This window comes from Pithys albifrons, chromosome 20, assembly GCF_047495875.1.
Source record: "Pithys albifrons albifrons isolate INPA30051 chromosome 20, PitAlb_v1, whole genome shotgun sequence".
Classification (NCBI taxonomy): domain Eukaryota; kingdom Metazoa; phylum Chordata; class Aves; order Passeriformes; family Thamnophilidae; genus Pithys; species Pithys albifrons.
In genome coordinates, this window is record NC_092477.1 from 11467435 (window position 1) to 11494508 (window position 27074).

At 42.4% G+C, this 27074-nt stretch overlaps 1 protein-coding gene across 1 annotated transcript; it reads right to left on the reverse strand.

Annotated features, from left to right (window-relative positions):
* On the reverse strand, nucleotides 1-26668 carry C5 (complement C5). The gene is made up of 41 exons (XM_071574590.1): nucleotides 26528-26668; nucleotides 26117-26309; nucleotides 24352-24514; nucleotides 23977-24047; nucleotides 23298-23389; nucleotides 22543-22625; nucleotides 22285-22375; nucleotides 21885-21990; nucleotides 21215-21341; nucleotides 20621-20736; nucleotides 20258-20458; nucleotides 19528-19731; nucleotides 18887-19096; nucleotides 18484-18633; nucleotides 17978-18107; nucleotides 17618-17683; nucleotides 16789-16989; nucleotides 15708-15792; nucleotides 15249-15325; nucleotides 14542-14681; nucleotides 12400-12609; nucleotides 11036-11096; nucleotides 10381-10470; nucleotides 9939-10151; nucleotides 9752-9827; nucleotides 9047-9206; nucleotides 8490-8585; nucleotides 8069-8240; nucleotides 6919-7124; nucleotides 6380-6532; nucleotides 5972-6034; nucleotides 5069-5150; nucleotides 4409-4460; nucleotides 3833-3935; nucleotides 3674-3748; nucleotides 3474-3579; nucleotides 2823-2909; nucleotides 2351-2440; nucleotides 1389-1472; nucleotides 710-848; nucleotides 1-490 (listed from the first exon to the last, which is right to left on the reverse strand). The coding sequence occupies exons 1-41, from the start codon at nucleotides 26590-26592 to the stop codon at nucleotides 361-363; spliced, it is 5019 nt and encodes a 1672-aa protein (XP_071430691.1). The 5' UTR covers nucleotides 26593-26668; the 3' UTR covers nucleotides 1-360.
* Nucleotides 26669-27074: the final 406 nt, after the last annotated feature.

The window sequence follows — 27074 nt, forward strand, 5'->3', positions numbered from 1 at the left end:
TGTTTGCAGGTATTTGTGGTTTAATGAGACATGGGATTTAATGACAAGACAGCACTTTGAAGGTTTGTTTTTACAGTTCATCCACTCCATCTGACTCCAAATGTCTTTGCAGCATCCAGTGTTATCCAAGCTTAAAAATCATGTTTGAACATCACTATGTTGTAACAATATTGCTATAAAACACAAGCAAATATCAATTTTCAAGGTAACTATTAAGGAATGTTCAGTTCAAGAAAGAAGTGCTAAACAGGTGAAGGTTTTCTGGTTTTTTGATGAGATTTCATCTGGATTTGTGAGGGTTTTCTGGTTTTTCAGATGAGATTTGATGTGGATTTTCCATGTGAAAGCTCCCCCAGGGGCTCAGCAGCCACTGATGATGAGATCTTCAGCAAAGTCATCCATGGTGTTCAGAAACTCCCCACACGAGGCACAGGCTGCATTTGAAGGCCACCACTCAATCCAGGTGCTGGAGTCCAGAGGGTACTGGAACCTGAGAACACAACAGGAAATGATCATTTGCTGCAAGGATTTGGGAAGGAAAATGCCAGAGGAAAGACTCCAATGTGAAACTGTGCACATCTGACAACACATTGTGTAACTGTTTGAATCAGACTTCAAGAATTAATTCTGTATTACACAAGAATTATTACATGAAAACACTTCACAGTCTAAGATTAAACTCTGGATGTTCTGATGGCAAAAGACTTACTTGAAACTGTACCCAACACTGATCTTTAAGGCTTCTTTCCCCATGATCAGATACTGCTCTCCTGGGCTCAGTTCAACATCTGCACAGGTCTTCTTCTTGACAAAGGTTATCTCATTATTTTTTTGAGCAAAAGCCTGTCCTGAAGTAGAATTGGACAATTTCACACAGAGAATTTCCAATAACTCAAACAGAAAACACTAAAATGTTCTGCAGTTCAGCCAAGGGAGCTCTTTGCCCACTGGTTCTGTCACAACAAAATTTGATGATGTAAAGCATGTTCCTTTTAAAAGATTTTTTCCAATTGAATCTGAATGGCAAATAAACCTTGTGCACATTAAATATTTGTATATTATGGTCATTTTAAGGACAGATTTGATGCATAAACCCTGAGGAAACACAAGTGAGTATCAGCTTCAGTTCTGCAGCATCTACAAAGCATCTGCCTTTGCCACAGGAGAGGCAGTGAGAGCCCAAAGCAGAGGCAGTGAGAGCCCAAAGCAGAGGCAGTGAGAGCCCAAAGCAGAGGCAGTGAGAGCCCAAAGCAGAGGCAGTGAGAGCCCAAAGCAGAGGCAGTGAGAGCCCAAAGCAGAGGCAGTGAGAGCTCAAACCAGAGGCAGTGAGAGCTCAAACCATTCCAACAGCCTTTCTCCCAGGAGCAGCAATGGAGCAGGACTCTCACCTCTTTTGTAGAGATCCAGGAGAGTGGCAGAATACTTCACAAAGGAGCCTTCCTCACTGCGAGACAGGATGGCCACTTTATAAACTGCAGGACAACACATGACAAACCTCTGGTTAGTCCCTGTCCCTGCTCCCAAGGACACCACCATGTCCCTTCCCAGCAGAAATGCCTGGGAATACCATGCTGGAGCTTTCCTGCAAGGCCAGGAAACACTGGAAACTACCTGTGTCTAATCTGAGACCCCACAACCCTCTCTGGCCCCAAAGGACACAAATGGTGCAAGAGGAGACACAGTTTGTTAGCAGGACTCAGAGTTGGTTAGCAGGACTCAGGGTTGGTTAGCAGGACTCAGGGTTGGTTAGCAGGACTCAGGGTTGGTTAGCAGGACTCAGGGTTGGTTAGCAGGACTCAGGGTTGGTTAGCAGGACTCAGGGTTGGTTAGCAGGACTCAGGGTTGGTTAGCAGGACTCAGGGTTGGTTAGCAGGACTCAGGGTTGGTTAGCAGGACTCAGGGTTGGTTAGCAGGACTCAGGGTTGGTTAGCAGGACTCAGGGTTGGTTAGCAGGACTCAGGGTTGGTTAGCAGGACTCAGGGTTGGTTAGCAGGACTCAGGGTTGGTTAGCAGGACTCAGGGTTGGTTAGCAGGACTCAGGGTTGGTTAGCAGGACTCAGGGTTGGTTAGCAGGACTCAGGGTTGGTTAGCAGGACTCAGGGTTTGTTAGCAGGACTCCTCAGCTCAGGCCCCCTGGTGCCCCAAATTGTGGGTGATGTGACTGTTACTCAGCAGGGTGTGGGCACCACTCACCCCTCTCTGCTCCAGTTTGTCCCCTTGGCTCACCCTGTGCCACTGCCAGCCCTGCTGAGTTTTTAACCCTCAGGATGGAACTGGAACAAAGTGTTTTGCAGCAGGAGGAAAGAAGCAGAGATCCCAGAGCACATGGCTGGGTGAGGGCAAGCATTACCATAGGCAATGTCCCCCTGGCAGGCAGCCTCTCTCCTGGTCTCAGCAGTCAGGGACCGATCCAGTCTCTTCTGGACTTTGCCACACTCAGCTACAGGGAGGAAGAGAAAAGTCAGTGCTAAGAGAATGGCTTCACATGTCCTCAGATAAAACATCCTGGATCATCACCTGCTTGGGGTGACTGCTCTGAGAAACACTTTAATTATGGTATTGCATGCTGGAGCAATGAATATTGAAGTACAAAATAACCCCCTCAATCACCTGACTTAATCCAGTCAGAACTCCAAGATCACACAACACATTTGGTTTTTTAATATTTTTTTTTAAATGTAAAATTTGGAGAGGAAACAGCTGTGCTCTTATGAGGATTTTTTCCTTGTTTTGTTGTGGTTTTTTTTCCAAAGCACTAATCTGCATTTTCCCACCAAGTGAAATGGAAAATATCTTAAAAAAAATCTTAAAATAAAGTTTACCTTCCATGCATTTGCACTCATCTCCTTCACAGAGCCTCACAAGCTTCTCATTTCCATAGGGGTTATAAAGCATAGTGCACCTTTTCTCTAGGAGAAATAACAAATACACACAGAAAACCAAGGGCCAAGAATCATAGAATGGATTGGGTTGGAAAAGACCTCTGAGATCATCAAGTCCAACCCTTGATCCAACCCCACTGTGATCACAAAGTGCCCTGGGCTGGTGATCACAGTGGGGTTGGATCAAGATGTGGTGGATTCTCACTCAGTGCCACATCCACAGAATCACAGATTTGATTGGGTTGGAAAAGACCTCTGAGATCATCAAGTCCAACCCTCGGGCCACCTCCAGTCCCTTTACCAGATCATGGCACTCAGTGCCACGGCCAAGCTCAGTTGAAAAACCTCCAGGGATGGGGAATCCACCCCCTCTCTGGGCAGCCCATTCCAATCCCTGAGCACTCTCTCTGCAAAGAATTTCTTTCTGATCTCCAGCTTCAATTTCCCCTGGCAGAGCTTGAGCCTGTGCCCCCTTGTCCAACACCTAAACCTCGAGTTAACTGAGCTTGAAATAACATTTTAGAAAGGATAAGAGGAGGAATCCAAGAGGGCTGGGAGGCAGACAGGGCTGTGGGGCCATGGAACACATACCTGGAGCGTGGTACTCGTACACAGTGAAGGCAGCAGGGCTGAGCATCCCCACCCGGAACAGCTCCCCGACCCGGAACCCCACGCACAGGAACTTGTCAGCTGGCACCTGTGTGGCACACACAGCAGGGAGGCAGCTCCAGGGGCACAGAGCTGCTGCCCAGGGGGCCAGCAGGGCCTGCAGGGGTGGGAGGGGCACGTACAGAGTCCACCTGCAGGATAACGTGCCCGTCTCGTATCTCGTAGTCTGCGATCAGCTGGTCAACTCCACTGGCAAGCTGTGGGGGAGGGAGGAGATAGAACAGTGAATATCAGGGCTCTGTGGAAGAGGCAGGAAGAGAGAAAAGGTCTCTGATACTTGCAGTGGATAAATCCTCTGGATTTGCTTCCAGCCCACTGACCAGGCCAATGTCCATCACGGCGTGGGCAGAGCCCGACTGGGGCTCCCTCGCACTGGGACGGTACCTAAAACAGGAGAAAAACCAGGATCAGGTAACCATGTCTGCAACTGGAAACACTGGAACGTGATCCCACAAAAACCTAGGGAAAATTCTGTCATCAGTTAAGCCACAGTTGAGCCTGAGATCAGCTCAGTTGGTTAAAACTTGGCTGTAATAATGCCAAGGTCATGGGTTCAATCCCTGGTGTGGGTCATTGACTTAAGGGTTGGACTCGATGGTCCTGGTGGGTCCCTTCCAGCTCAGAATAGTCTGGGATTCTGTGATAGTCTGTGCTAATGGAGCAAACCAGTGCAGATGAACCAGTTCAGATTCATGCCATGGAGAAGCTTTGCTCATCCTTATGTTCCAGGAGAGCCACATATAAACTGAAGGAGATCCCAAAGAGATCATGACCTTGGGCCATAATTCTCTTTCCTCACATATATAAAAGGGAAGAAACAGAAAGCAAAGATAAAGCCAGCCCTGAACTGCACTTACTTTGCACAAGCCTCCAGGCGGCCCAGAGCCTCCCCTTCCCTCCTGGTGTGACCTGGACATGCCAAGCAGAGTCAAACAAGTCATTCCATAACTCCTCAGAGGCAGCAACCCAACATTTTCACAGGGCATTTTCATAACTGGAGGGTAATCCTTTGAATTGTTTTGGTGGCTGTTTCTAAAGGAGCTCATTGTAAGGCACAAACAACATTTACTTCTGCAGTTCAGGTGAAATCACCCCTTGAATGTCTAATGCAATTTATTGTGTATTTCTCTTATTAAAAGCACTTCATGGCAAAAGCTCAGAGTGGGGTTCTACACCCTGATTTCACTGGACTGGAACACTCACTGCTTTGTAGAACTCACTGTCACCCCCTCACCATGCCCATCATATTTCTTTCTTCTCACACCCCCATCTGCAAAAACTCCTCCATAAATGGCTAAAACTGCACTTGACAGAGATACCTTAAATATTAATTCTATTCACAAAAACTTTCAAACAAGTCTAAAAACTCTTTTAGCAATTCCTTTTCCAGTCTCCCATTTAGAAAGTGGCAGAATTTATTTCACTTTTAACAAGAAACACCATTAACAAAGCAAGGATTTCCTCCCTCCCTTGCACCGACCTGGGCAGTGACATTTAAATCTGTATTAACCCTTTACCATCATCTCTCTTTGGGACAATCTTCAGCTCAAAGTTACAGGACTCCTCAGAAGTGCCAATTGTGTTATACACTGTCCTCACCTGCACACAGACAGATCAATCAGGCAAAATCAGGCATTAAACAACCCTCAAAACAGGCATAAAACTGTGAAAACTTTTACTATGGAGAGTATAAACTGGTATATTTACTGGCATTATAAAAATACCAGCAAAGGAGAGTAAATGAATTATCAGCACAGAAAGACATGGGGAATTCTTGAGCAAAACCACATCACTCCTGCTGGTGGTATTTAAGAGACTGAATGTATTATCTAAATAATTCCTGATGTTTTATGACTGTAAATATTAGTACACAGGAATATCTACATCTCAGATTTGTCTAAATTTGATGCTAGAAGAGGCTGGGAAAGATCAGAAAGTATTTCATGGCACCAGTTTAATATTCAGGCACACAGAAAGCATTCCAAAAATATTGCAAAAAAAGAGTGTTCCAGTGACACTCAAAGAACTGAGAGCAAACACCAGAAAAACAGAATTATTGCTCAGAATTTGGGTCTTCCCTGCTTGGCTGACTAAGCAGAGAGAGTAAAACTGATGAGCATTATAATCAAGTTGATCATCTATTTAGAGTGGACTTGATGGTTTTATAAGTTTTTTCCAAACTTAAGGATTCATGGAAAGTTTATGGAGAACAGAAAACCTTCAATGGAAAGGAAGGAACTTCCCTACTTCTCTCCCAGTAGCCCCAAGGCACACAATGGCTTGTACTTAACCTAAAATAGAGCCACAAAACATCCAGAACTGCAGCCTGAAGGTCAGGGCAACAAGTGGAAGAGTTGATGGGAAATTTCAGGTTCTTTTTCATAACTAAAGCTGAAATTCCACTGAAACAAACTGCTTACATTGACTGTAGCTATGCCAGTGCTGCTGCCAGTGCTCACATAGATGTCATCCTGCAGAGGGGCCTGAAGGATTGGGGACAAACAAGGAGTTATAAATTAATAATAAAGATCAGCAACAATCAGATGATCTGCATGTCTTGTTTACATTTCAAATACACATTAAGGGCTGATGCTACAAACAGATTCTGCAATAAAATACTTCATATGAACAAGCAGAGATATTAAATTTAAGTGAATGTTCAAATGCATTAAATACAACAAATAAGCAAAATCCTGAAACATTTGCTGCACCAAATTACTTTATTAAAAGAAAAAGCTATTCTAGTTGCAATTCCAAAGTTCAAATAATCATTTACCAAGTTGCTTAAGGGTTCTGTTTTCACTTTAAAGGCAGCATTATTGACTCACTGTCATGGCTCTCCCCACGAAATTATCTTCTGTCAGTTTGAATGTGTTCAGGGGCCCACTGTTCTTGTAGGACACTTTGACATCCATGTTCAAATGGAGCCGTTTGACAAGGAGGGAATATTCAGTCAGGGCCTCAAGGGCATTGATTGTGTCCTGGCAGAAATCAATTGTAAAGAATTAACTCCTGTTAAAATCTATTTATAAAGTTTTCTATTTATAACAACTCCATTTCCCAGAGACAAAGAATATCTTGGCCATGGAGTCACTTAATATGAACCCCATACACAGGACACGAAGTTGTCAGTGTGTTTTTTTAATTATTTTCTCCTCTAAAGATGTTTATGTCCTAAAATCATGAAATCCCAGGATAGTTTAGGTTGGAAAGGACATTAAAGCTCATCTTGTTCCCACTGGAATCTTCCCCCAGACCAGGTTGCTCAGAGCTCCACCCCACCTGGCCTTGGACCCTTCCAAAGATGGGGCAAAACATCTCAGATTTTGGCCCTTGAAGAATAAGGATGAAATATTTAAAAGCCCACCTGAGTTGAATAAAATCCTCCACCATATCTTTGTTCCTCAGAGAGCCATTTGATGATTGGCTTGGCATAGTTTTCATCCCCTCTGAGCAAAGTAGTGAGCAGAGCATATGCTGTGGTTTCCACCATCTGGGCAGTGACAGAGCTGGGCTTGTGCTGCTCTCCTGCCCTGGAAGTGTCTTTCCAAAAACGGTAGATGGGAGGGTTACCTGCACAGGAGGAAGGGAATGTTCCAGACTGGGACACAGCAACAGCTCTGCAGGCTGCACAGGGGACTCAAAAGGCACCTCAAAGAAATACACTCAAAATTAATGCTATGCACAAAAAGGCAGGAGCTCCAAACAGGGCTAGAAAGGTTTTTAGCAGTTTCTTTTCCAATGGGAGAATTTATTACAGTTTTATTCTTAGTGAGGAACAGTGCTAAGGAAAGGGTTCAAAGTAGCAAAGTGCTCAGAAAACAAGTGAACAGAATATAAGAGTGTTCAGAACACAAGTGTTGAGAATACAAGTGTTCAAAAGTGTTTGTAATACAAGTGTTCAAAAGACAAGTCTTGAGAATACAAGTGTTCAAAAGTGTTTGTAATACAAGTGTTCAAAAGTGTTTGTAATACGAGTGTTCAAAAGTGTTTGTAATACAAGTGTTGAAAAGTGTTTGTAATACAAGTGTTCAAAAGAAAAGTGGTCAGAATGTAAATGCTCAAAAGACAAGTGTTGAGGATACAAGTGTTCAAAAGACAAGTGTTCACAATACAAATGTCCAGAACACAAAAATGTTCAAAAGAAAAGTGTTGAGAATACAAGATTTAGAATAAAAATGTTGAAAAGACAAGTGATGAAAAGACAAGGTGAGCATTGCCCACCCAGGGCAGGGAGACAATGAGGAACTCACTCTGCACCTTCCAGGAGATGAGGACACACTTCTCCTGCCCTAGAAAGTCTGATGTTTAGACCAGAAGGTGATGCCAAACAGACCTGATGCAAAGCAGCCTGTGGGATTTGCTGGTCCTGCCCAGCCAGAGTGGCCAAACAGAGCAGAGCAGCAGCACTGCCATTCCCTCTCTGGGCAGAGCCATCACAGCAGAGAGTTTAAAACACTAAAGCACAGGCTGTGTGAGAGCCAAGGACAGTGCAGAGGGAGGGGATTGAACAATACCTATGACAAAAGCTTCCTTCTGGAGCTCAGCAAAGGCTGCCCGTGCCGAGCTGTGGTCTGGGTCCACCAGAGCCAGAGCGTAGGAGGTGATGGCCCTGGTGAAGGGGCTCTGAGCAAACTGCACATTCCTCGCCAGGTAATCTCCTGCCTTGTTCTTAGAATCGTGGATTTTCTGTAAAGATCAACAAATCACATGGGTCAGAGTTAAGGAAACACATCCCTCTGTCGAGAAAACACAGTATGTAATGTCTCCTGCAATGTGTCTGATGGAAAACTGACCCAGAAACTCCCTGTTGTTCCTTCACTGATTTGAAAGGCAAACAAAGCAAATAAATCTCTGAAATTGAACAGATGGTAAAGAAAATGGAAGAAATGAGAACCCCAGAATGTGCCTGCTGGCAGAAATAAAACTAATATTTACCTGAGTAGGGCATATTTTAATTGACCTGTCAATTCCAATGATAGAAAATGCTGTGAGATATAGAGCTTTTTCTTTAGCTTCTCTAGGTAGTGTACCCTACAAAAAATCAAATAATAAAAATAATTAAACAGAAATTAAAGTTGATTTAAATAAATAGAACTTTTCACAGTTGAGGTGAGGAAACAAACAGAAATTTCAGTAAGAAACATCAGTTTGGTTTAACCTGAAAATACATCGACTCTTTGGAAGGTAACAGCTTATTTGTAAAAAAGGAGAGCAAAGTATGTAAATTTATTAACAAGCCAGGACTGTTGTATTGTAAAATTATCTTACATTATTTATTTCTAAATACCAAGAAGTGGCAAGCAGATACTTTTAAGTGAGAAGACAGAAAAGTCTGTGCTGTTTTTGAACTGAATTTGCAAATCCAGCAAAACTGTCTTGGTTGGGTGTTTTGGTGAAGTGCAGCCTAAAATATCCTGCATTTCTACACCACTTGATCTCCTGGTGGCTTCAGCTTTGACTGTCCAAGCACAGAGAATGTTTGGGTTCCATACCTGGAGCTTCACTGGCTGATAGTTTGAAAATTCACTGAATGACCCATCTGGCATTTGACAGTCATCAATGAGCCACAGCAGGGAGTCACAGATGGAGATCTGATCCAGGCTGATGTACTGAGACACTTGTCCAAGAATCCTCAAAGCAAAAGCTGTCAGCCTGCCAAGGGAACCAAAGTGGCTGTTCAGAACAGCAGATACTCCCACCCTGCTGGGGGCAGACACAAATCTGCACTGCTGGGGATTTGGGCATCCTACACACTCCCACACCTCAGGGAAATAATGAGGCTTCATTTTAAATTTAGCTGAACACATGAGCAATAATTCCTGGAGTGATTTTAAACTGGGATCAATCCCTGTGTTTAGGGGGTGAAGTCAGCACATCCCAGCCCCATCCTGGTTGTCATGGGGTGAGCAATGGGCATGAACAAAGGATGTGGTCAGTGAAAGGAGGGAAACTGAAGACACTGACCAGCTCAGTTGGTTAAAAACACTTGGTTGCAATAATGCCAAGGTCATGGGTTCAATCCCCTGTGTGGGCCATTGACTGAAGAGTTGGACTCGATGATCCTGGCGGGTCCCTCCAGACTCAGAATAGTCTGGGATTATTTAAAGTTGTGACTTCTGCTTAAATGTAGCATCACCCTCACCTCTCATGCTTACTGAAAGCAGGGGAATAAGCCTTTTAAAGGAATTCCAACCCACCATGTGCTGGCCTGCCCATCCTTCCACATGCTGTAGGAGCAGTCGGCATTCCGGAATGACAGGATGCTCACGATCCCTGAGGGACACACCAGACACAAAGGAAGTTGTTGGAAGGACATTTGCCCCCTCAGATGTATCATTTCATTCACTTTATGCAGCTGTGAAGCAGGAGAAGCAGAGTTTTTACCTTCTTTCATCCTCCTCCTCATCTCAGTTCTCGCAGTCAGGGTCCGAGGCCCCAGTAGGTGCCAGTTGTGGGACTCCTCCAGGTAGCGGAACACGTAGAACAGGGGGGCAATGCCCATGAATTCGGCCTCTGCACTGCCCCTGGGCAGCCCAGCCAGCACCCTGAGCCCACTGGGGCTCAGCACTGTGGCAATCACCTCACCCATCAGGTGTCCTGGGGGAAAAAACACAAATTCATTGAAATGAGATCAGGAGACAGAACCTGAGGGCGGTTATAGAGCACTTGTAAGCAAAGGTTTGGTATGAAATGCTGAAATTCCTGCACAAAAAGGTGGCTTGCAAAGTGTTTTCTCACAAGAGGAAAAAACCAAGAATAAATTACATAAATTTAATACAAAATAGGAGAAATATATGCAGGAAGTACACTAAAGGTTTCCCTTTACCTTTGACACTGACACTTCTGTCAATCTGTGTTTTAGGGACCAGATTTAGTGGGACTTTGTATCGAAATTCTTGTTGTCTCTTGATTGACCCTGTAATTGAAAATGTGGAAATAAATGTCATGCTGCAGAATCCAAATCAACAGGGGTGACAGACACATTTAAAGGTCACAACCACCTGCAACAAAAGTATCTGTGAGAACTTGAAAACCAGAAATATTCCCAAATGCACAGAGAAACAACATCAGTCTGTGAAAAAGAGCAGGTGCAATCTCTTTGTCTTGCTTTTGCCTTTTTTGTTACAAAATAAAATTTGATTGAGACTAAACTCTGTGGTTTTCCTGATTAAATGAGAACATGTTCTGTTTTCATTAATAAAGCACCTGCTGATTGGTTTTCAGCCATTCTGGGAAAAGTTGGGTATTATATCACACTAAAAGAGACAAATAAAGGTTCCTTTAAGAAATTAATTCAAGTATATTTTAAAGATCTGCTAATTTGAGATGGATTTGAAGGCAATGAAAGGACAGGAAATCCTTTGGAAAGGGTACATGTCCAATATTTCAGGAAGGAGAAATTCCAATTTTTTCACATTATTGATCCTCACAAATCAAGAATAGGAGAAAATAATACAGAGACACAAGAGTAGTTCTCTCACCATAAACACCCTGAGGGTCCAAAGTGAAACCTGCATGAACTTCTTTCTTGATGCCTTCTGGCTGAAATCATTAAGAGGGAAGAAGGAGAAAAGGGAATTACTTTGGCTTAATCAAATCTATCAGCTGAAGCAACAGCTTAAACCCACAGTATTTCTGCCTTCTGCAGTTTTTCCTGTAGTTGGGTTTTACTTCACTGTTCTACAGCTGCTCCACACAAATTTGCATCAGAGTTCTACAGAATCACAGAATGGATTGGGTTGGAAAAGACCTCTGAGATCATCAAGTCCAACCCTTGGTCCAACTCCAGTCCCTTTACCAGATCATGGCACTCAGTGCCACGGCCAAGCTCAGTTGAAAAACCTCCAGGGATGGGGAATCCACCCCCTCTCTGGGCAGCCCATTCCAATCCCTGAGCACTCTCTCTGCAAAGAATTTTTTTCTGCTCTCCAGCTTCAATTTCCCCTGGCAGAGCTTGAGCCCATCATGCCCCCTTGTCCTATTGCTGAGTGCCTGGGAGAAGAGACCAACCCCCACCTGGCCAGAACTTCCCTTCAGGCAGTTCCAGACAGTGCTGAGGTCACCTCTGAGCCTCCTCTTCTCCAGGCTGAACACCCCCAGCTCCCTCAGCCTCTCCCCACAGCACTTGTGCTCCAGTCCCTTCTCCAGCCTCGTGGCTCTTCTCAGTTGGGTTGGAAGAGACCTCTGAGATCATCAAGTCCAACCCTTGATCCAACCCCACTGTGATCACTCTGGCACTCCGTGCCCTGGGCTGGTGATCACAGTGGGGTTGGATCAAGACATGGTGGATTCTCTGTCCCTGGAGGTGTTTAAGAGGACACTCAGAGCCACATCCAGTCCCTTCTCCAGCCTCGTTGCTCTTCTCTGGCCCCGCTCCAGTCCCTCAATCTCTTTCCTGGACTGAGGGGCCCAGAACTGAACACAACACTCAAGGTGTGGCCTCCCCAAGGCAGAGTCCAGGGGAAGAGTCACTGCCCTGGGCCTGCTGGCCACGCTAGTTTGGATCCAGGCCAGGATCCCATTGGCCTTCTTGGCCACCTGGGCATGCTCATGCTCATGCTGGGCTTCCTGTCAATCCAAACCCCCAGCTCCCTTTCTGTCCAGCCACTCTGTGCCCAGCCTGGAGCGCTGCAGGGGGTTGGTGTGGCCAAAGGGCAGGACCTGCACTTGGCCTTACTGAACTCCATCCCACTGGAACCAACCCATCCCTCCAGCCTACCCAGATCCCTCTTCAGAGCCCTCCTGCCTTCCAGCAGCTCAACCCTCCCTCCCAAGTTGTCTCTGCCTCCCCTGAGCACCACAAATCTCCTCTATCCCCACAAGCCGTTCGGCTGCCTGGGCTCACCGTGACCCGCAGGGCTCTGACGAGGGTCTCGCTGCCCCCGGGGACGCTGCTGAGGGTGAAGTTGATGCTGTGCTGGCCCAGCTCCAGCGGCAGCAGCCGGAAGGCCACGGCGGCCGCGCTGCCGCCCTGCAGGGTGCGCGGGGCACAGCGCTGAGTCCTCCCCCCGCTGAAGGTGCAGACCCCGCTGCCCGCGGCCAGCTGGACACAGAACTGGCACGGGGGAAACTCATTCAGGGTTTGTGCTCTGCCACAGCTCCAGAGAGAGAGCAGAGCCCCTGGGGAGCCCTGGGGAATGGGGCTTGTCCCTTCTACAGAAAATCATTCGGTCTTATAATTTAGTATATAATTAAATTATAATTAATTATAATATATAATTTTAAAATATATTATAATTCATTCTAAAATATAAATCAATACTATAACACATAATGATTAATTATAATTTAAAAATACAATACATTATAATTAATTATATTTTAATAACATAAATATATAACTTAGTAATATAATGCATTATAATTATAATATATAGTGTAATAATATAGCATATTATAATTACTTACAGTATATAATTTAATAATATAACACATGTCAATTAATTATAATATGTAATTTAATAATGTAACATAATTATAATATATAATTCAACAATATAACACATTATAATTAACTATATATAATGTAATAATATAACATGATAATTAATTAGAATATATAATGTAATAATATAACACATAATGATTAATTATATATAATTATATATAATGTAATAATATAACATATTATAATTAATTAGAATATATACTGTAATAATATAACACATAATGATTAATTATATATAATTATATATAATGTAATAATATAGCATATTATAATTAATTAGAATATATAATTTAATAATATAACATATTATAATTAATTAGAATAAATAATTTAATAATATAACACATAATGATTAATTATATATAATTATATATAATGTAATAATATAGCATATTATAATTAATTAGAATATATAATGTAATAATATAACATATTATAATTAATTAGAATAGATACTGTAATAATATAACACATTATAATTAATTAGAATATATACTGTAATAATATAACACATAATGATTAATTTTATATAAATTATTAATCATATATAATGTAATAATATAGCATGTCAAAATTAATTAGAATATATAATTTAATAATATAACACATAATTAATCATACTATATATTTTAATAACATAACACAGAATAATTATTATAATCATAATACATAATTATATATTATATATTATACTATATATACTACTATATAATTATATATATTATTAATATATTGCAATATGTAAATAATAGATTAATATATTATTACTATATATTAATAATAATGTATTAATAATATATAATAAATGTTAGAATTATATACTAATTCTAATACCCCAATCTTCATTTGCAAAACCTAGCTATGAATAATTATAATATACATATAACTTAATCATGTAATTTTTAACCAGACCCATACTAACTTTGCATTTTATATTAATTTTGATTTTAGCTTGTACCCAAGTTTGTCAGTTCTCTTAACCATGGATGGCTTCAGACAAAGAGGAATTTAACCCTGGAGCTGCAGGATGAAGTTTGAGAAATAAACCAAAACCCTGCCTGGATAAGAGGCTGAGCTGTAAGAAATAAACCAAAACCCCCGTCTAGATTAGAGGCCTGAAGCTGTAACACAGTTTAATAAAAAAGGAAATGCAGAGATCAGAGCAGCCCATTGGAGCTGTTCAGAGTCCCCCCAAAGATCCTGCCTGACTCTGGGGAGGGGTTTCAGTTGCAACTCAGGATATAAACCTGCAAACACACAAGTCTCACTGAACACCTTTGGTGGGGTCAACCCCCATGTTCCCAGCACTGAGTAAGAGGAAGGATTTTGTTCTACTCTACTGGATTTGAATGTTTCTTATTTCACACTGAAATACCCTTAATTACTGTAATGTTCTCTTCTCTTTACAATACACACAACACCAGCTTAAGGACTGGAGAAATGTGATCCAAGGATCTGTTTATACTGGATACTGGCAGGGGAAGTGCTTTTTGAGTCTATTATGTTAATCTTTCCCCAGAACTCGTTAGCTCAAATTACCTTAATTGCAGAGGTTTTATGGTTATAAACTGATCCTTTTAACTCAATTTGTTCTCCTCGTACCACAGAATAAGGAACATAAACGCTCAGGAAAATGTCTTTCACAACCTGGATTTCCAAAGGTGCAGCAACACATATACCTGAGAAAATTAAAAATATAAACCAGAGTGTCTTATCCACCCTCTTGACAAACAAGTTTGAAGAAGTCTTGACATTCTTTAGTGATGATTTGCCATTTTTCAGTGTGTACTTTGAACCTGCCCAAGCTTTTGGAAGTGCCCAGGCTTTTGCTCCCTGACCCGAGCTGTTCTCTCCCACTCTTCACACACCAGGTTCTTTGGGTTTGTTCTTCCCAAAGGGAAAAACAAATTCTCTGCTTGGATCACCAAATCTGTTGGAAAATCTCAAGTCCCTGAGGTATTTGTAGCAGGACAGTGCAAAGCTGTGCCAGGGGAGAGTCACTCAGTGTTTGTTCTTATGCTCTTCTTTTCAGAGCCACTGGCACACACAGGACATGCTTTGTTATCCCAGCCACAGATATTCCTAACATGACATGACTTCCTTTCCCTAAAGTATATTTTTGATGTTTTCTTTTCCTATTTATCAACCAGAAAGTGAGTATTTTATGACACGTGTCAGCCTCAAGGAGAGGTTCTGCAAAGCTCCCTAATTGTTTAGCTCCAAACTAATTAGGTGGCAGTTCTTACCTTTGTCAGAGATGCCAACCCCTTGCACTTCCCAGGTGGTCAGTGAGTCAGGCAGGGTGACAGACAGAGTCTTGGACCTGTGTTAAAGTGTTAGTCCATTTATCCACTGCCAACAGCCACCTGTAAACACCATCAGCCCCACAACAGGACCTGCCCAGAGCAACTCCTGTATCTGAGAGAGACTCAGGAGAGCTGTGAGAGCTGTTAGAGAACAGCAATTCTGGAATTCTGTGTGAATAAACCTGGGTTTAGCTGATTTCACAACAGCTGGTACTAAGCAAGGTCAAAAGTGAAAGGCAAAGTGAGTCCAGTGTGGCACCACAGAGCATATCCTGCATGAGGGAAGCATGGCAGGACTGCTTTGTTTGGCCAAGACTGTGTTTCAGCATGCTCAGATTGCCCAGCTGACCTCAGTTTTAGCACTTCCTTCCTATAAAGTTGATTTGAGAAAAGCAGTACCTTGAGGAAACTTGATGGACTTCCCATAACCAGCTTTCAGGGAAGTAGCTACGAACTTGTGCCTCGTCCAAGAGACCCTCAGAATCTAAAGAATATAAATAAAGCAAGTCAAAACCCCAACAAAACCACCTGCCAAAGGCTGTAAAATGATCCTTTCCTTTTGTCAAACTGTATTTTGCTCTCTTGCCTCAGGTTAGTCCTGAGACAAGCACAAAGGGATCTGAATACTCTCAGTGAAAAGTCTGTGTTAATCCCACCTCATCCACTCACACATGTGAATACCTGTCCAATATCCTGTCCAATATCCTGCCCAACATCCTGCCCAACATCCTGACAGATCCATTTGTGAACTAGCAATTACAGAGAGAGACTGGGAGACAAGGAAATCTCACACTCCTGCTGATCTTTCCTGAGGTTGGTTGTTTTGGGGCTGGGCAGAGGATTCAAATGGACCATTCAAGGTTATTATTCCACTCTTACAGCTGTTCTGCTTGTTCTCAATGTGGGTGAGCAGAACAGAGAACTGAACAGAGAACAAGGAACTGCTCCCCTGCCCATCTTTAGGGATACACAACCAAGGTCTTTGCAGGCTGGAAAAATCCTTTCTGGAGTAACCCTGAAAGGCAGCAGGGAGGGGTTAACAGTGATCAAAGGTCCAGCCCCTGTTCTGTTGGGATCACCCCCAGTCCTGCAGGGATCACCCCCAGTCCTGCAGGGATCATCCCCAGTTCTGCAGGGATCATCCCCAGTCCTGCAGGGATCATCCCCAGTCCTGCAGGGATCACCCCCAGTTCTGCTGGGATCACCCCCAGTCCTGCAGGGATCACCCCCAGTTCTGCAGGGATCCCCCCAGTTCTGCAGGGATCACCCCCAGTTCTGCAGGGATCATCCCCAGTCCTGAAGGGATCACCCCCAGTTCTGCAGGGATCACCCCCAGTCCTGCAGGGATCATCCCCAGTTCTGCAGGGATCACCCCCAGCTCTGCAGGGATCACCCCCAGTTCTGCAGGGATCCCCCCAGTTCTGCAGGGATCATCCCCAGTTCTGCTGGAGCTCCCTACTCTCCCAGCTCTCCTACTCACGCATTCTGGCCAAGATCAGAAGCTTGTTAGGCTCTTCCTGCCTCAGCCTGTTGGCAAATTCACAGCAATCCTTGAATGCAGAAATGCACTTCTGGCTCTTTCTGATCCTCTGGGCTCTGTCAGAGCAGGTCTCAGACACTGGGTATGCTTTGACTCCAGCCATGCAGCATTTCCTGAGCTCTGGCTCTTTGTATTTGGACACTGAAAGGAAAATAAAAGGTGAAGCTTTTATTTCCCAAAGTATCTTGACTCCTTTGCAGAATTTCAGGGAAGGTCCAAGTTTTGAGGATGAACAGAAACTTGTTTTTCCAAAGTTAGTGACACAGACTTAATAGTTACTATTCTGAATTAAAAATACAAGTTAGAGAAGAAGAGTTGTGCTACATTTTAAGGTTTGTCAGTCAGAGGTTCTCCTGACAGGCTTGGCCTGACAGGTGGGCACTGGGAAAGGCTGTCATGGGGTACAACTGGGAGTTTTCAGCTATGCCTCTTCAGAAGAGGAAAAGATTACAGAAATCAGACTGGTTTGGGTTGGAAGGGACCTTAAAGCTCATCTCATTCCACCCCCTGCCCTGGGCAGAGACACCTTCCACTAGCCCAGGCTGCTCAAATCTTAAACAAATGCTGCATTTTCAATGTGAACTTAATCTTGCTGACTTCAAATTCAGCATCTGCCTGAAAGGCTTTAAAAATGGGGTCTTCTCTAAGGTAATTTTCCATATTTGCCATCTCTCCCTCTTGAATACATTAGAGGTATTAAACAAACACTTGATTTCTAATGGATGTGATTGTTTTGCATAATTATACACTTTTAAAATATTTTCAGCACCTTCTTTGTCTATCCTGTCCTTGAAGTCAGACCGTTTGGTTCTTAACACTTCATTGCAAGGTTCACCTGTCAAAAAACCAAATAAGTAAGTACAAAAACCTTCTTTTGCAGCAGCAGAGTCCTCTTAAAAACAATCCCAGATAACCACATTGCAAATTTGGGAGACCTTTTCTGTTTACTCTTTTAATTTTCATTTCAACTGCAGCAACTCATCCACAAGTCAGAATATTTTCCTCCCTGGAAAATCACAAGTAGAACCACCCCCCCCTGTTAATTTGAGCTCAAAAATAATAACAGAGTGACAGTGGAGTGTTTCAGAGAACAGGATGCACAGCTGCAGGGCTGAAGCAAAGGATGCACCTGCTCCATTGGGGTCCTCAGCATTGGCGTTGGTGAGGAAGGACAGCCCGGCCATGCGGAACACGTCGAGGTTGTTCCGTCCCCCTCCAGCCCCACAGCCAAGGTCACTCTTCTCCAAGTGCAGCATTATCTGAGGGAAAACACACCAGGAGCAAACTACAGCACATGAGGAATGACACAACCTGCAGAAAGAGCCCTGGGAGATGTGCTCACCACACACTGGACAGCAACACCTGGCAATAATTGAGCCAATTCAAGCACCAGCACTGATGAGACAGTTCAGGTCTGCCTTTAAAAGCACAATTTACTTTTACTGGAAATCAAAATGTTCTAAATTAATTCTTTTTATAATTTTGGGCTGTAGATTTTAACCAACAGCTTTTTTACTGGCTTGAATTGCTCCTCTGCCTGTTTTCAGGCTGACTGAATGCACGACCCATAACAGATGTTGAAAGTGAATGTGGAACAAAGAGCAGCTTGATTTTCTTTTATTGCTGCTACTTAACCTTCTCCATTGGTCTCTTCCTTCTTCCTGTGACTCCATATATTGCCTTGTCAAGAGATGACAAAGCCACAAAGGAGCTGGCCTGTGTTTTCATGGTGAGTGACACAACCTCTGCTGGCTTCAGTGGCTCTTTGCTTGACTGCAGCTTAATCTACAAATGGAAAACAAACACTGGGAATTTTGAAAGCCCTTTGTTAAAAAAAAAATCATTCCACCTGAAGGCAGACACTTTTAATCACCCCAGAAGCGTTGCAGAACTTGTGTAAGCCCAAGATAAAATCTGACCACAACATGAATGCACTCCCACAGAGTTCAGTGTTAAAGAACTTGTGTAAGTCCAAGATAAAATCTGGCTATAAAATGAACACATGCCCACAAAGTTCAGTGCCTGTTTTGCCACTCACCTCAAGACTATTCCCACACTTCTGTTCCACATTGAGCCAGACTGAATCAGCCACTAACTCAGCAGTTTCTTCTCCCATGACTATGTAGTAAACAATCAGACGTGCTGAGGGAACCATTTCCTGGGTTATCTGAAAAGTCAGATGTTCATACTCCAAATGTTTAATTCTCTCCTGAGTTCCAAAGCTCACTATCTTCCCTTTGGATGTGATCTATAATCAAAGACATGACAGAGAATAACAAAGGCGTGTTTTATATTTGATATATTTTTCACATGTAATAATTACCTGCATTTACAAACAATCCAACACACAGAAAATTGCATTTGGGACCATTTCTCTTCCTATTCCCCTAAAAAGAAGGGCTGTCTCTGCACCTCTACATTTCAACTTCTGAAATAGCTCTTGAGATGGCACTTCTTGTTCTCAATCCCATTCAGTGTCAGATGAGAATTTTAAAAAATGGAGACTTAAAGGTGAGATTGTTAATTTTTTCCTCTAAAACTGGCAGAGTGTCTCTGGAGGCAGCAGCTCTCTGAGCTGCTCCTATTTTATCCTGAGGTTTCCTGTTGAGGTTTTATCATCTATGACCATATATATTAAATTACAAATCAATATTTTATATAGAAATACCTATTACTTACCAGATAGCTGTAGTGATGTATTTTATCTATATAGGGACTGTGTGGGTAAACATTAATATTTATTACATCCCCCACTTCCAGCACTTTGTGGTTTGAAGCCCAGTCAATGTATAGATAACTCTGACTCAGGGATGAATAAGCTTTGGCTTCATAGCTTTTACTTGCTTGGTTCTCATCTGAGAGATGTGGATCTGCAGTTCTGACCTGGGAAACAAAATGCCTGGATAGTTTAAGCACAGAATTATTCCTAAGGAAACAAGTAATGACAATACTGAAAGCATTCTGCAATATATTGCTCAGAGGGACTAATAAAACAAAAGCCAAGCCAAGACTTCAGTGTTTTCTTTAATAAAATATCTCTAAGTAACAAGATCAATATAACAGGGCAGTGTAGAAGCACATGCATAAATAAATAGAGGAGGAAAGGTGGAGGATGTGTCTCCCTCCAGGGAGGGAAGCACTCTTAGAGATTTGTCCTCACACAACTAATTTGGAGGGTTTGATTATTATTATTAAATAAATATATGATAGATTAGGATATTTAGTTTCAGAACAACTTAATAAAGACTTTAATAGAGCAGCAATGTTTCATTATTATTATTTATTTGCACCTGCATTTCACGACTGGTTATTTGTAACTCTCCAAGTTTACAAACTCCTGAGTGTAAAATCCTCACAAAAACACAATCAAACCCTCAAAGGAATTAATTAGTGGGACAGTTGAAGTCACCTGAAACTCCAGCCCTTTGCTGTCTGCAGGGACATTAACCACAAACAGGGCAGTGCCATCACTTGTGCTTGTCCTTCTCCTCCCGGACTCGGAGCCCTCCGAGATCAGCTCAGTCTCCTCCAGTTGCTCACTCAGGGACTTTGCAGTGACAGTGATGGGCACATTTCCCACCATGTCACCCCCTGTGTCCTTCACCTGCACCTGTTCAGCAGAATAAATAACAGTTCTGAGATCAATGGGGATGTTTTTCAAGAGGCTTTCAAGCTGCTTGTGCTGTGAAGGTCAGTGGAAATGGGAAGTGCACAGGAATAAAGACAGAAAAAGGAGAGGGGTTCTCACAGTGGGGTCTGTGTTTCCACTGACCTTAATGAAGAAGGGAAGTCCAGGCTTCACAAAGAGAGGAGTGGCAACCAAGCTCAGCTTGTAGGGAGACACAGCAAACCTGACTCCAGCAAATTCCACTTCCCCACTGAGGCCACCTAAAAACACGATGCCCTTTTGAGCACTCCCAGACTGTTCTGAGTTGGGAGGGGCCCCCAAGGACCATCCAGTCCAACTCTTCAGTCAATGGCCCACACAGGGGATTGAACCCATGACCTTGGTGTTATTACAACCAAGTTTTAACCAACTGAGCTCATCTCAGGGTCCTATTCCCACCCTAAGGACTCTCTTCTCCTCCTCCCTTCCAAGGGCAGCTCAAGCTGCCTGAGAAGGTGAAGTCCCTGCATTTAAAGAGTCAACTCCCATCCCTGCTGTGAAAACAAACAGCCCCAAAAGAATCATTCAATCCCTCAACATTTTCACAGTGAGGATGGGCTGCTCTTCCTTAGTTTTTGGAATAATTCCCTGGTATTAGAGAAAATCTGATATAAGGAAAGTTATCCCTAGAATTTTCTTTTCTAGTCCTGTTCACATTTACAGATGTGTTAAAAACCCCCCAATTAACAACCAACTTACCTGTTGACTCCAACACAGATGCCACAATATATAAATATGAGCCATCCAATTCTTCCAGAGTGTGAAACCCAATGGAACTTGCTGCATTCTTGCTGTCAAAATTGATCACTGCAACTCCATTTTCAATCTGGAAATGAAACAGAAACCATCACTTTGTAGGCAAAACAAAGGTCCTGCTTTAAGGAAGAATTCTTTATTCCCTAAAATTATTGATAATCAATCAACCAGTGGCACATATTGCAAAGTTTGATGGAGGCCCAACAAGAGGCATGAACAACACAGAGATATCTCCACTAAATGAGGAAAGGGGGTAGAGGAGAACAGACTCCCCACAATAAATCAATATAACTTTGATCTGTTTGCCTCCATTTGATTAATTTAATTTATTCTGACAGCATCACAGTTATCTCACAGGAATTTTAACCACACAGCTTGGTCAGGAGAGGAGTTCAACCAGACTGAAATGACACCAGCTCAGATGCTGCTGCTGAGTTTCATTTCAAAGGGAATTTCTCTGCCTCTGGTGACACAGGAAAAGTTGACACTGGAGAGCTGTGAATGCAAACCAGGATTTGAGGGCCATTCTCTCCAAATTTAATGGGAAAACCTCATGGAACTAGTCCTGAATTAAGCACATCAAATGACACAGACTGGGCTTGCTGCTTCTTACCCTCGTTACATGCATGGCTTGAGGCATCATTCTTTTCTCACCTTCCTCAATTATTCCAAAACGAAGGAAAACATCAGCACTTGGCAGCTTTTTGTTGTAAAAATAGCTGAGAATAAAACAACAACATAAATCCTTTTAGGATTGCTGGAATGGGTGCAACAAAGCCTTGGTTTTTGAAGAAATTTCCTGGGCAGGAGACAGAAAACAAATGTCCAAAGAGCTTTTAAACATTTGTGATGAAAAATAATCACTTTGGAAGGGTTTTAAGAAGGGCACTTGGAGCAGAGAGGATTTTGATGAAAGGGCTTCTTGAAGGAGGAAAACTGGACACAGGAGAATCATCTTTTAGGAGTAAGAAGAGATACAAACATACTTAGAAATCCAGGCCAGATTTCCTTACCTTGCTTTCACAACAATCCTGAAGCTCTCAAACTTATCAGAACTAATAAAATTACTTTCTGGCTCTATGCTGATGGAAAAGCTTGGCATTGCTGAAAAGGGAGAAGGAAAGAAAGGCACTTAGATGTGCTTTGTACATGAAGCCACAGGGCCCCAGAGATGCTCCTGCACAGCCAGGGAAGGATTGTTGTGTTTGAAGGGGTCTGAGTTGCTGAAAATACAGGAAAAAATGAAGGTTCCCACTCTGGGCACATCTTACCATATTCCTTAACTTCAAACTCTGCCACAGCTGAGGTTACAAAATCCTTCTTATACTTGGCTTTAATCTTCCAAATTCCATACCTACAAAATGCCAACAATCAAACAGTTTTCAAGATGAAAATTAAAGTTGAAGACAGAAATTAATGGATCCTCTTTCATGGTAATAATTATCTGGAATGGGAAACTCTGCACTGAAGTTTTGCACGTGCTCAGTGCCTACTCTGAGAAAATTCTCTTGGATATTTCAGTAATTATTTCAAGTTCGTTTTAAAGCATTGAAAGGAACTGGAAAATGAAGTCAGACTCAGGTTTTCAAGTCCCTCTGTCATCCTTGTGCCAACTCAGCAAAGCTCCAGCACCCTCTCAAGACTGAAAGGAGAACTGAAGGAACGTTTATTTTTTATGCTGCTGCTCCTGGGAAAATGCTGGTGATGTGTAGAAATACATGTAAGAAAAATGAACATTTCCCATCCCTGAAATCAACATTTCTTTGACACCGTTTCTGTCTCCACAGCAGAAAACTTGAATTGTTTATTTTCCTTTTTAATTGAGCAAAACAAACCTGCCACCAACTGTTCTGTAAGGAGAATTCTGGGTCATAAAGTCCTTATTTACCCCAAGGTTCCACCCTGTGTGGAACGTCAGAAATGTCCAAGTTTCAAGTCATGCCCATCCTGCACAAACACTCTATGAGAGTCATTAAAAAAAGGCATTAATATGTTAATAATTCACCAAAAAAATTAAATAAATTACTTGGGATTAGGAGGAATCTTGAAGTCAGGAAAAGAAACTATTCCAGTGAAATCTTTTTCTTCTAAAATATCCACTTCTACTCCTCCAGGATCCTTCAATTATAAGAGGAAAGAATCAGCAGTTACAGGTTGTTCCCATCAGAAGGAGAATTTTCAGCAGTGACCTCAGTGGCAGTTTGGCCACCAATTAATTTTCCAAGAGTTTTGCCCATTCCACAGCAGGAAAACACCAACATTTGTAGAAACAACTCAGACTGAAATTCTGATCAAATATTTCACTCTGATTCCCACAAGTAAAAGCTGTGATTACACAATGCTGAAAAAAATAGCTAAAAAATTACTGTAATAACAATCCAATTGTTAAAGGCTAAAAAAACATAGTAGATATTGATTATTTTTATATCTTAAATGAAACAAATAGTATGAAACCCATATATTATCATCATTCCCTCAAAAATCCTTTCCCCAAATATTATTTTTTTAACTTTTCTGTTCAGTTCTGGGACTCAAAAACTTCTACCAACTGTGCAAAGAAATGTTTTGATGTTTTAAAAGATGTTTTTCTCCCTGCAAAAACACCTTAAAGTTTTATTACATATTTATTGCAGTCCTGATTCACCACCTAAGTGCATTTAGGATACTGAATACAGAATATTGAGGTTAATTCAGTCCCAACTCACCACAAAAGTCAGGACAGTGTCTCTCCGAGCTGGTTGTAGCTCTTCATTCAGGGAGTAAACTCTGATTTTCACTGCAAAAAAAGCAGCAAGAAATCTCAGTCAAACCAGAACACAGATTAAAAAAAAAGCCCACAAAAAAAACAACAAAAAAAAATCACACTTTTTTTAATGAATTCCCAGGGAAATCCTTCACTCTTGTGGTAAAAATTATTAATTTTTACAGTGTGATCAAATAATTCTAAACACTGTTCAGCTGATTAAGGAACGAAACAGCAGCTGAAGGCAATAAAACAAAACATTTAAATCCTAATTCCTTAGCAGGGCCAACAGCCTTCAAGAATTAAAGCCCAGCCAAGAGCAATCAGCATTAATTACCTGACTGATCAGGAGTGTAAATGGGCTTGTCCGTGTGAATGAACAGAAACCCATTCTCGTAGGAAACTGGGATTTTCTTCTCTCTGGTAAAATGGGGAGAAACAGCTTCCAGGTACAAATACTTGTCTGAGTTATCAGTTCTGGGCAGATCTGTTGGTTGAAGCTGGGGGAGATGAAATAAAGATTTTTTTGAAGAATAATAAAATATTTTTAATGTATTTTTTTTCCTACAGGATTCCTGTTGAAAAGAGTATTTGAATGGCAATTATTGTCCTGTGGTTGAGCATCTTTAAATAAAAGTATCAACACTCACAAGGATTTATTCTTGCTTACATGACAGGTGGTGATCTGGAGTATCAAGACACAGATAATTTGAAATTTGGGATTTTATTTACACCCAGAACTAAAGCAGCAAAGTTCAAAGCCCAGTCATGAGGTGGTAACAGCAGAAATTATCAGACTCCCATTTATACACAGAATAAATCCTGGCCACGCCAAAGCTGCTGATGGGGGTGGTGGTTGGGGTTGAGTCTCTTGATTATGTGAATAATAAATGTTTCTAATAAAGGAAAGGGAGGAAAGGGAGGAAAGGGAGGAAGGAAGGGAGGAAGGGAGGAAGGGAGGAAGGGAGGGAGGGAGGGAGGGAGGAAGGAAGGAAGGAAGGAAGGAAGGAAGGAAGGAAGGAAGGAAGGAAGGAAGGAAGGAAGGAAGGAAGGAAGGAAGGAAGGAAGGAAGGAAGGAAGGAAGGAAGGAAGGAAGGAAGGAAGGAAGGAAGGAAGGAAGGAAGGAAGGAAGGAAGGAAGGAAGGAAGGAAGGAAGGAAGGAAGGAAGGAAGGAAGGAAGGAAGGAAGGAAGGAAGGAAGGAAGGAAGGAAGGAAGGAAGGAAGGAAGGAAGGAAGGAAGGAAGGAAGGAAGGAAGGAAGGAAGGAAGGAAGGAAGGAAGGAAGGAAGGAAAGGGGGAAGGAAGGAAAGGGGAAAGGGGGAAGGAAGGAAAGGGGAAAGGGGGAAGGAAGGAAAGGGGAAAGGGGGAAGGAAGGAAAGGGGAAAGGGGGAAGGAAGGAAAGGGGAAAGGGGGAAGGAAGGAAAGGGGAAAGGGGGAAGGAAGGAAAGGGGAAAGGGGGAAGGAAGGAAAGGGGAAAGGGGGAAGGAAGGAAAGGGGAAAGGGGGAAGGAAGGAAAGGGGAAAGGGGAAAGGGGAAAGGGGAAAGGGGAAAGGGGAAAGGAAGGAAAGGGGAAAGGAAGGAAAGGGGAAAGGAAGGAAAGGGGAAAGGAAGGAAAGGGGAAAGGAAGGAAAGGGGAAAGGAAGGAAAGGGGAAAGGAAGGAAAGGGGAAAGGAAGGAAAGGGGAAAGGAAGGAAAGGGGAAAGGAAGGAAAGGGGAAAGGAAGGAAAGGGGAAAGGAAGGAAAGGGGAAAGGAAGGAAAGGGGAAAGGAAGGAAGGAAAGGGGAAAGGAAGGAAAGGGGAAAGGGGAAAGGAAGGAAAGGGGAAAGGGGAAAGGACGAAGGGAAAGAAAGAAGGGAAAGAAAGAAGGGAAGGGGAGAGAGGGGGAAGGAAGGAAGGATTGATACTAATAATAAATGGTGACGTTTCTAAACCAGTTTGATTCTATGTTTAACTTCACTGATCCTATTCTAAGTACTTTTAATTTCACACACAAAAAAATGGGATATTGGGCTTCTTTTAGCTGAAACAACAGCAAACTCACCATAATCCTTCTTCCCACTAAATGTGCCAATACAAAGCATAAGAAAGGCCTGAATTCCTTACCATTAAAGTCACAGCATCTTGGAATTTGTTGGCTGGAGTCAGAGAAGTGCGAGCAGAGGAATAAACAGTGGATTTATCTGGGAAGCTTTTCAGGGCAATGGTGACTGGGAATTCCTCCTCATACCCAAAGGCTTGGACCACAACTCTGCCAGAGGCCCCAGCTCGGAATATCCTCGGGGCTGTCACGACATACCTGGGACAGAAAACAACAGGAATTATTTAAAAAAAATCATTGGGATTTTCTGCCACAATTTTCCCCCTTTTTGATTCAGTTAATCAAGTGAGATAATCAGGCTGAGCCACAGCAAGACACAATTAAAACCTTTGGTGGTGGCTCAACTTAATTCTGTTTATCTCAAAGAGCAGAACACAATTCACCAACAATTCCAGTTCTGTATTTGCTCTACTTACGTTTTCTCTTGGCCAAAAGCTGCTCCAGAAAACAGCAAAATAATAAAATATATTGAAATAGTCATGGTGGCTGTGAGAGCAGCAACCCAGGGAGGCTCTGCTGTCACTGCTGCTGCCACCAACACTCTCCAGTTAATGATTAATTAATGAATTACAGGGCAGGTTTCACCAAAGTGTTACTGCCCCTTCCCAAGGCACAGCCAAGCTCAGGGAAGGTTTAATTTCAGGAAGGAAATTAAATCTTATTCTGAACCCCCAGCAACCCTGTGTGAGCCTCACTCCCTGGCATGGGTTAAATAAAATAAATTCACTGGGAGGAAGAAAAACGAGAATAAACAAACAGAAAAATAGATGCGGTTTGTCCCCTATAAAATAATTTTTATTTCAATCAAAGTGGTTTTTAATTTGTGTCTGAAGGAAAACCACCTGGATTATAAAATATAATATTAATATTAATATATTAATAATTATATAATAAATGGGGCTGTTTAGAGTATGTTTTGAAGTAGCTCTTTTACAATTTTTAGCCATTTGTATTCCTGGTTGT

Bases quoted from the DNA above. Each gene is read 5' to 3' on its own strand.
- C5 (XM_071574590.1), bottom strand. From the start codon at position 26,592: ATGACTATTTCAATATATTTTATTATTTTGCTGTTTTCTGGAGCAGCT. The intron at 20,737-21,214 runs GTAAGTTGGTTG...TCGTGTTTTTAG, and splicing joins ATCTGTGTTGGAGTCAACAG to GTGGCCTCAGTGGGGAAGTG. The intron at 9,207-9,751 runs GTGGGTTGGAAT...TTCCCTTGGCAG, and splicing joins GATGGGCAGGCCAGCACATG to GCTGACAGCTTTTGCTTTGA.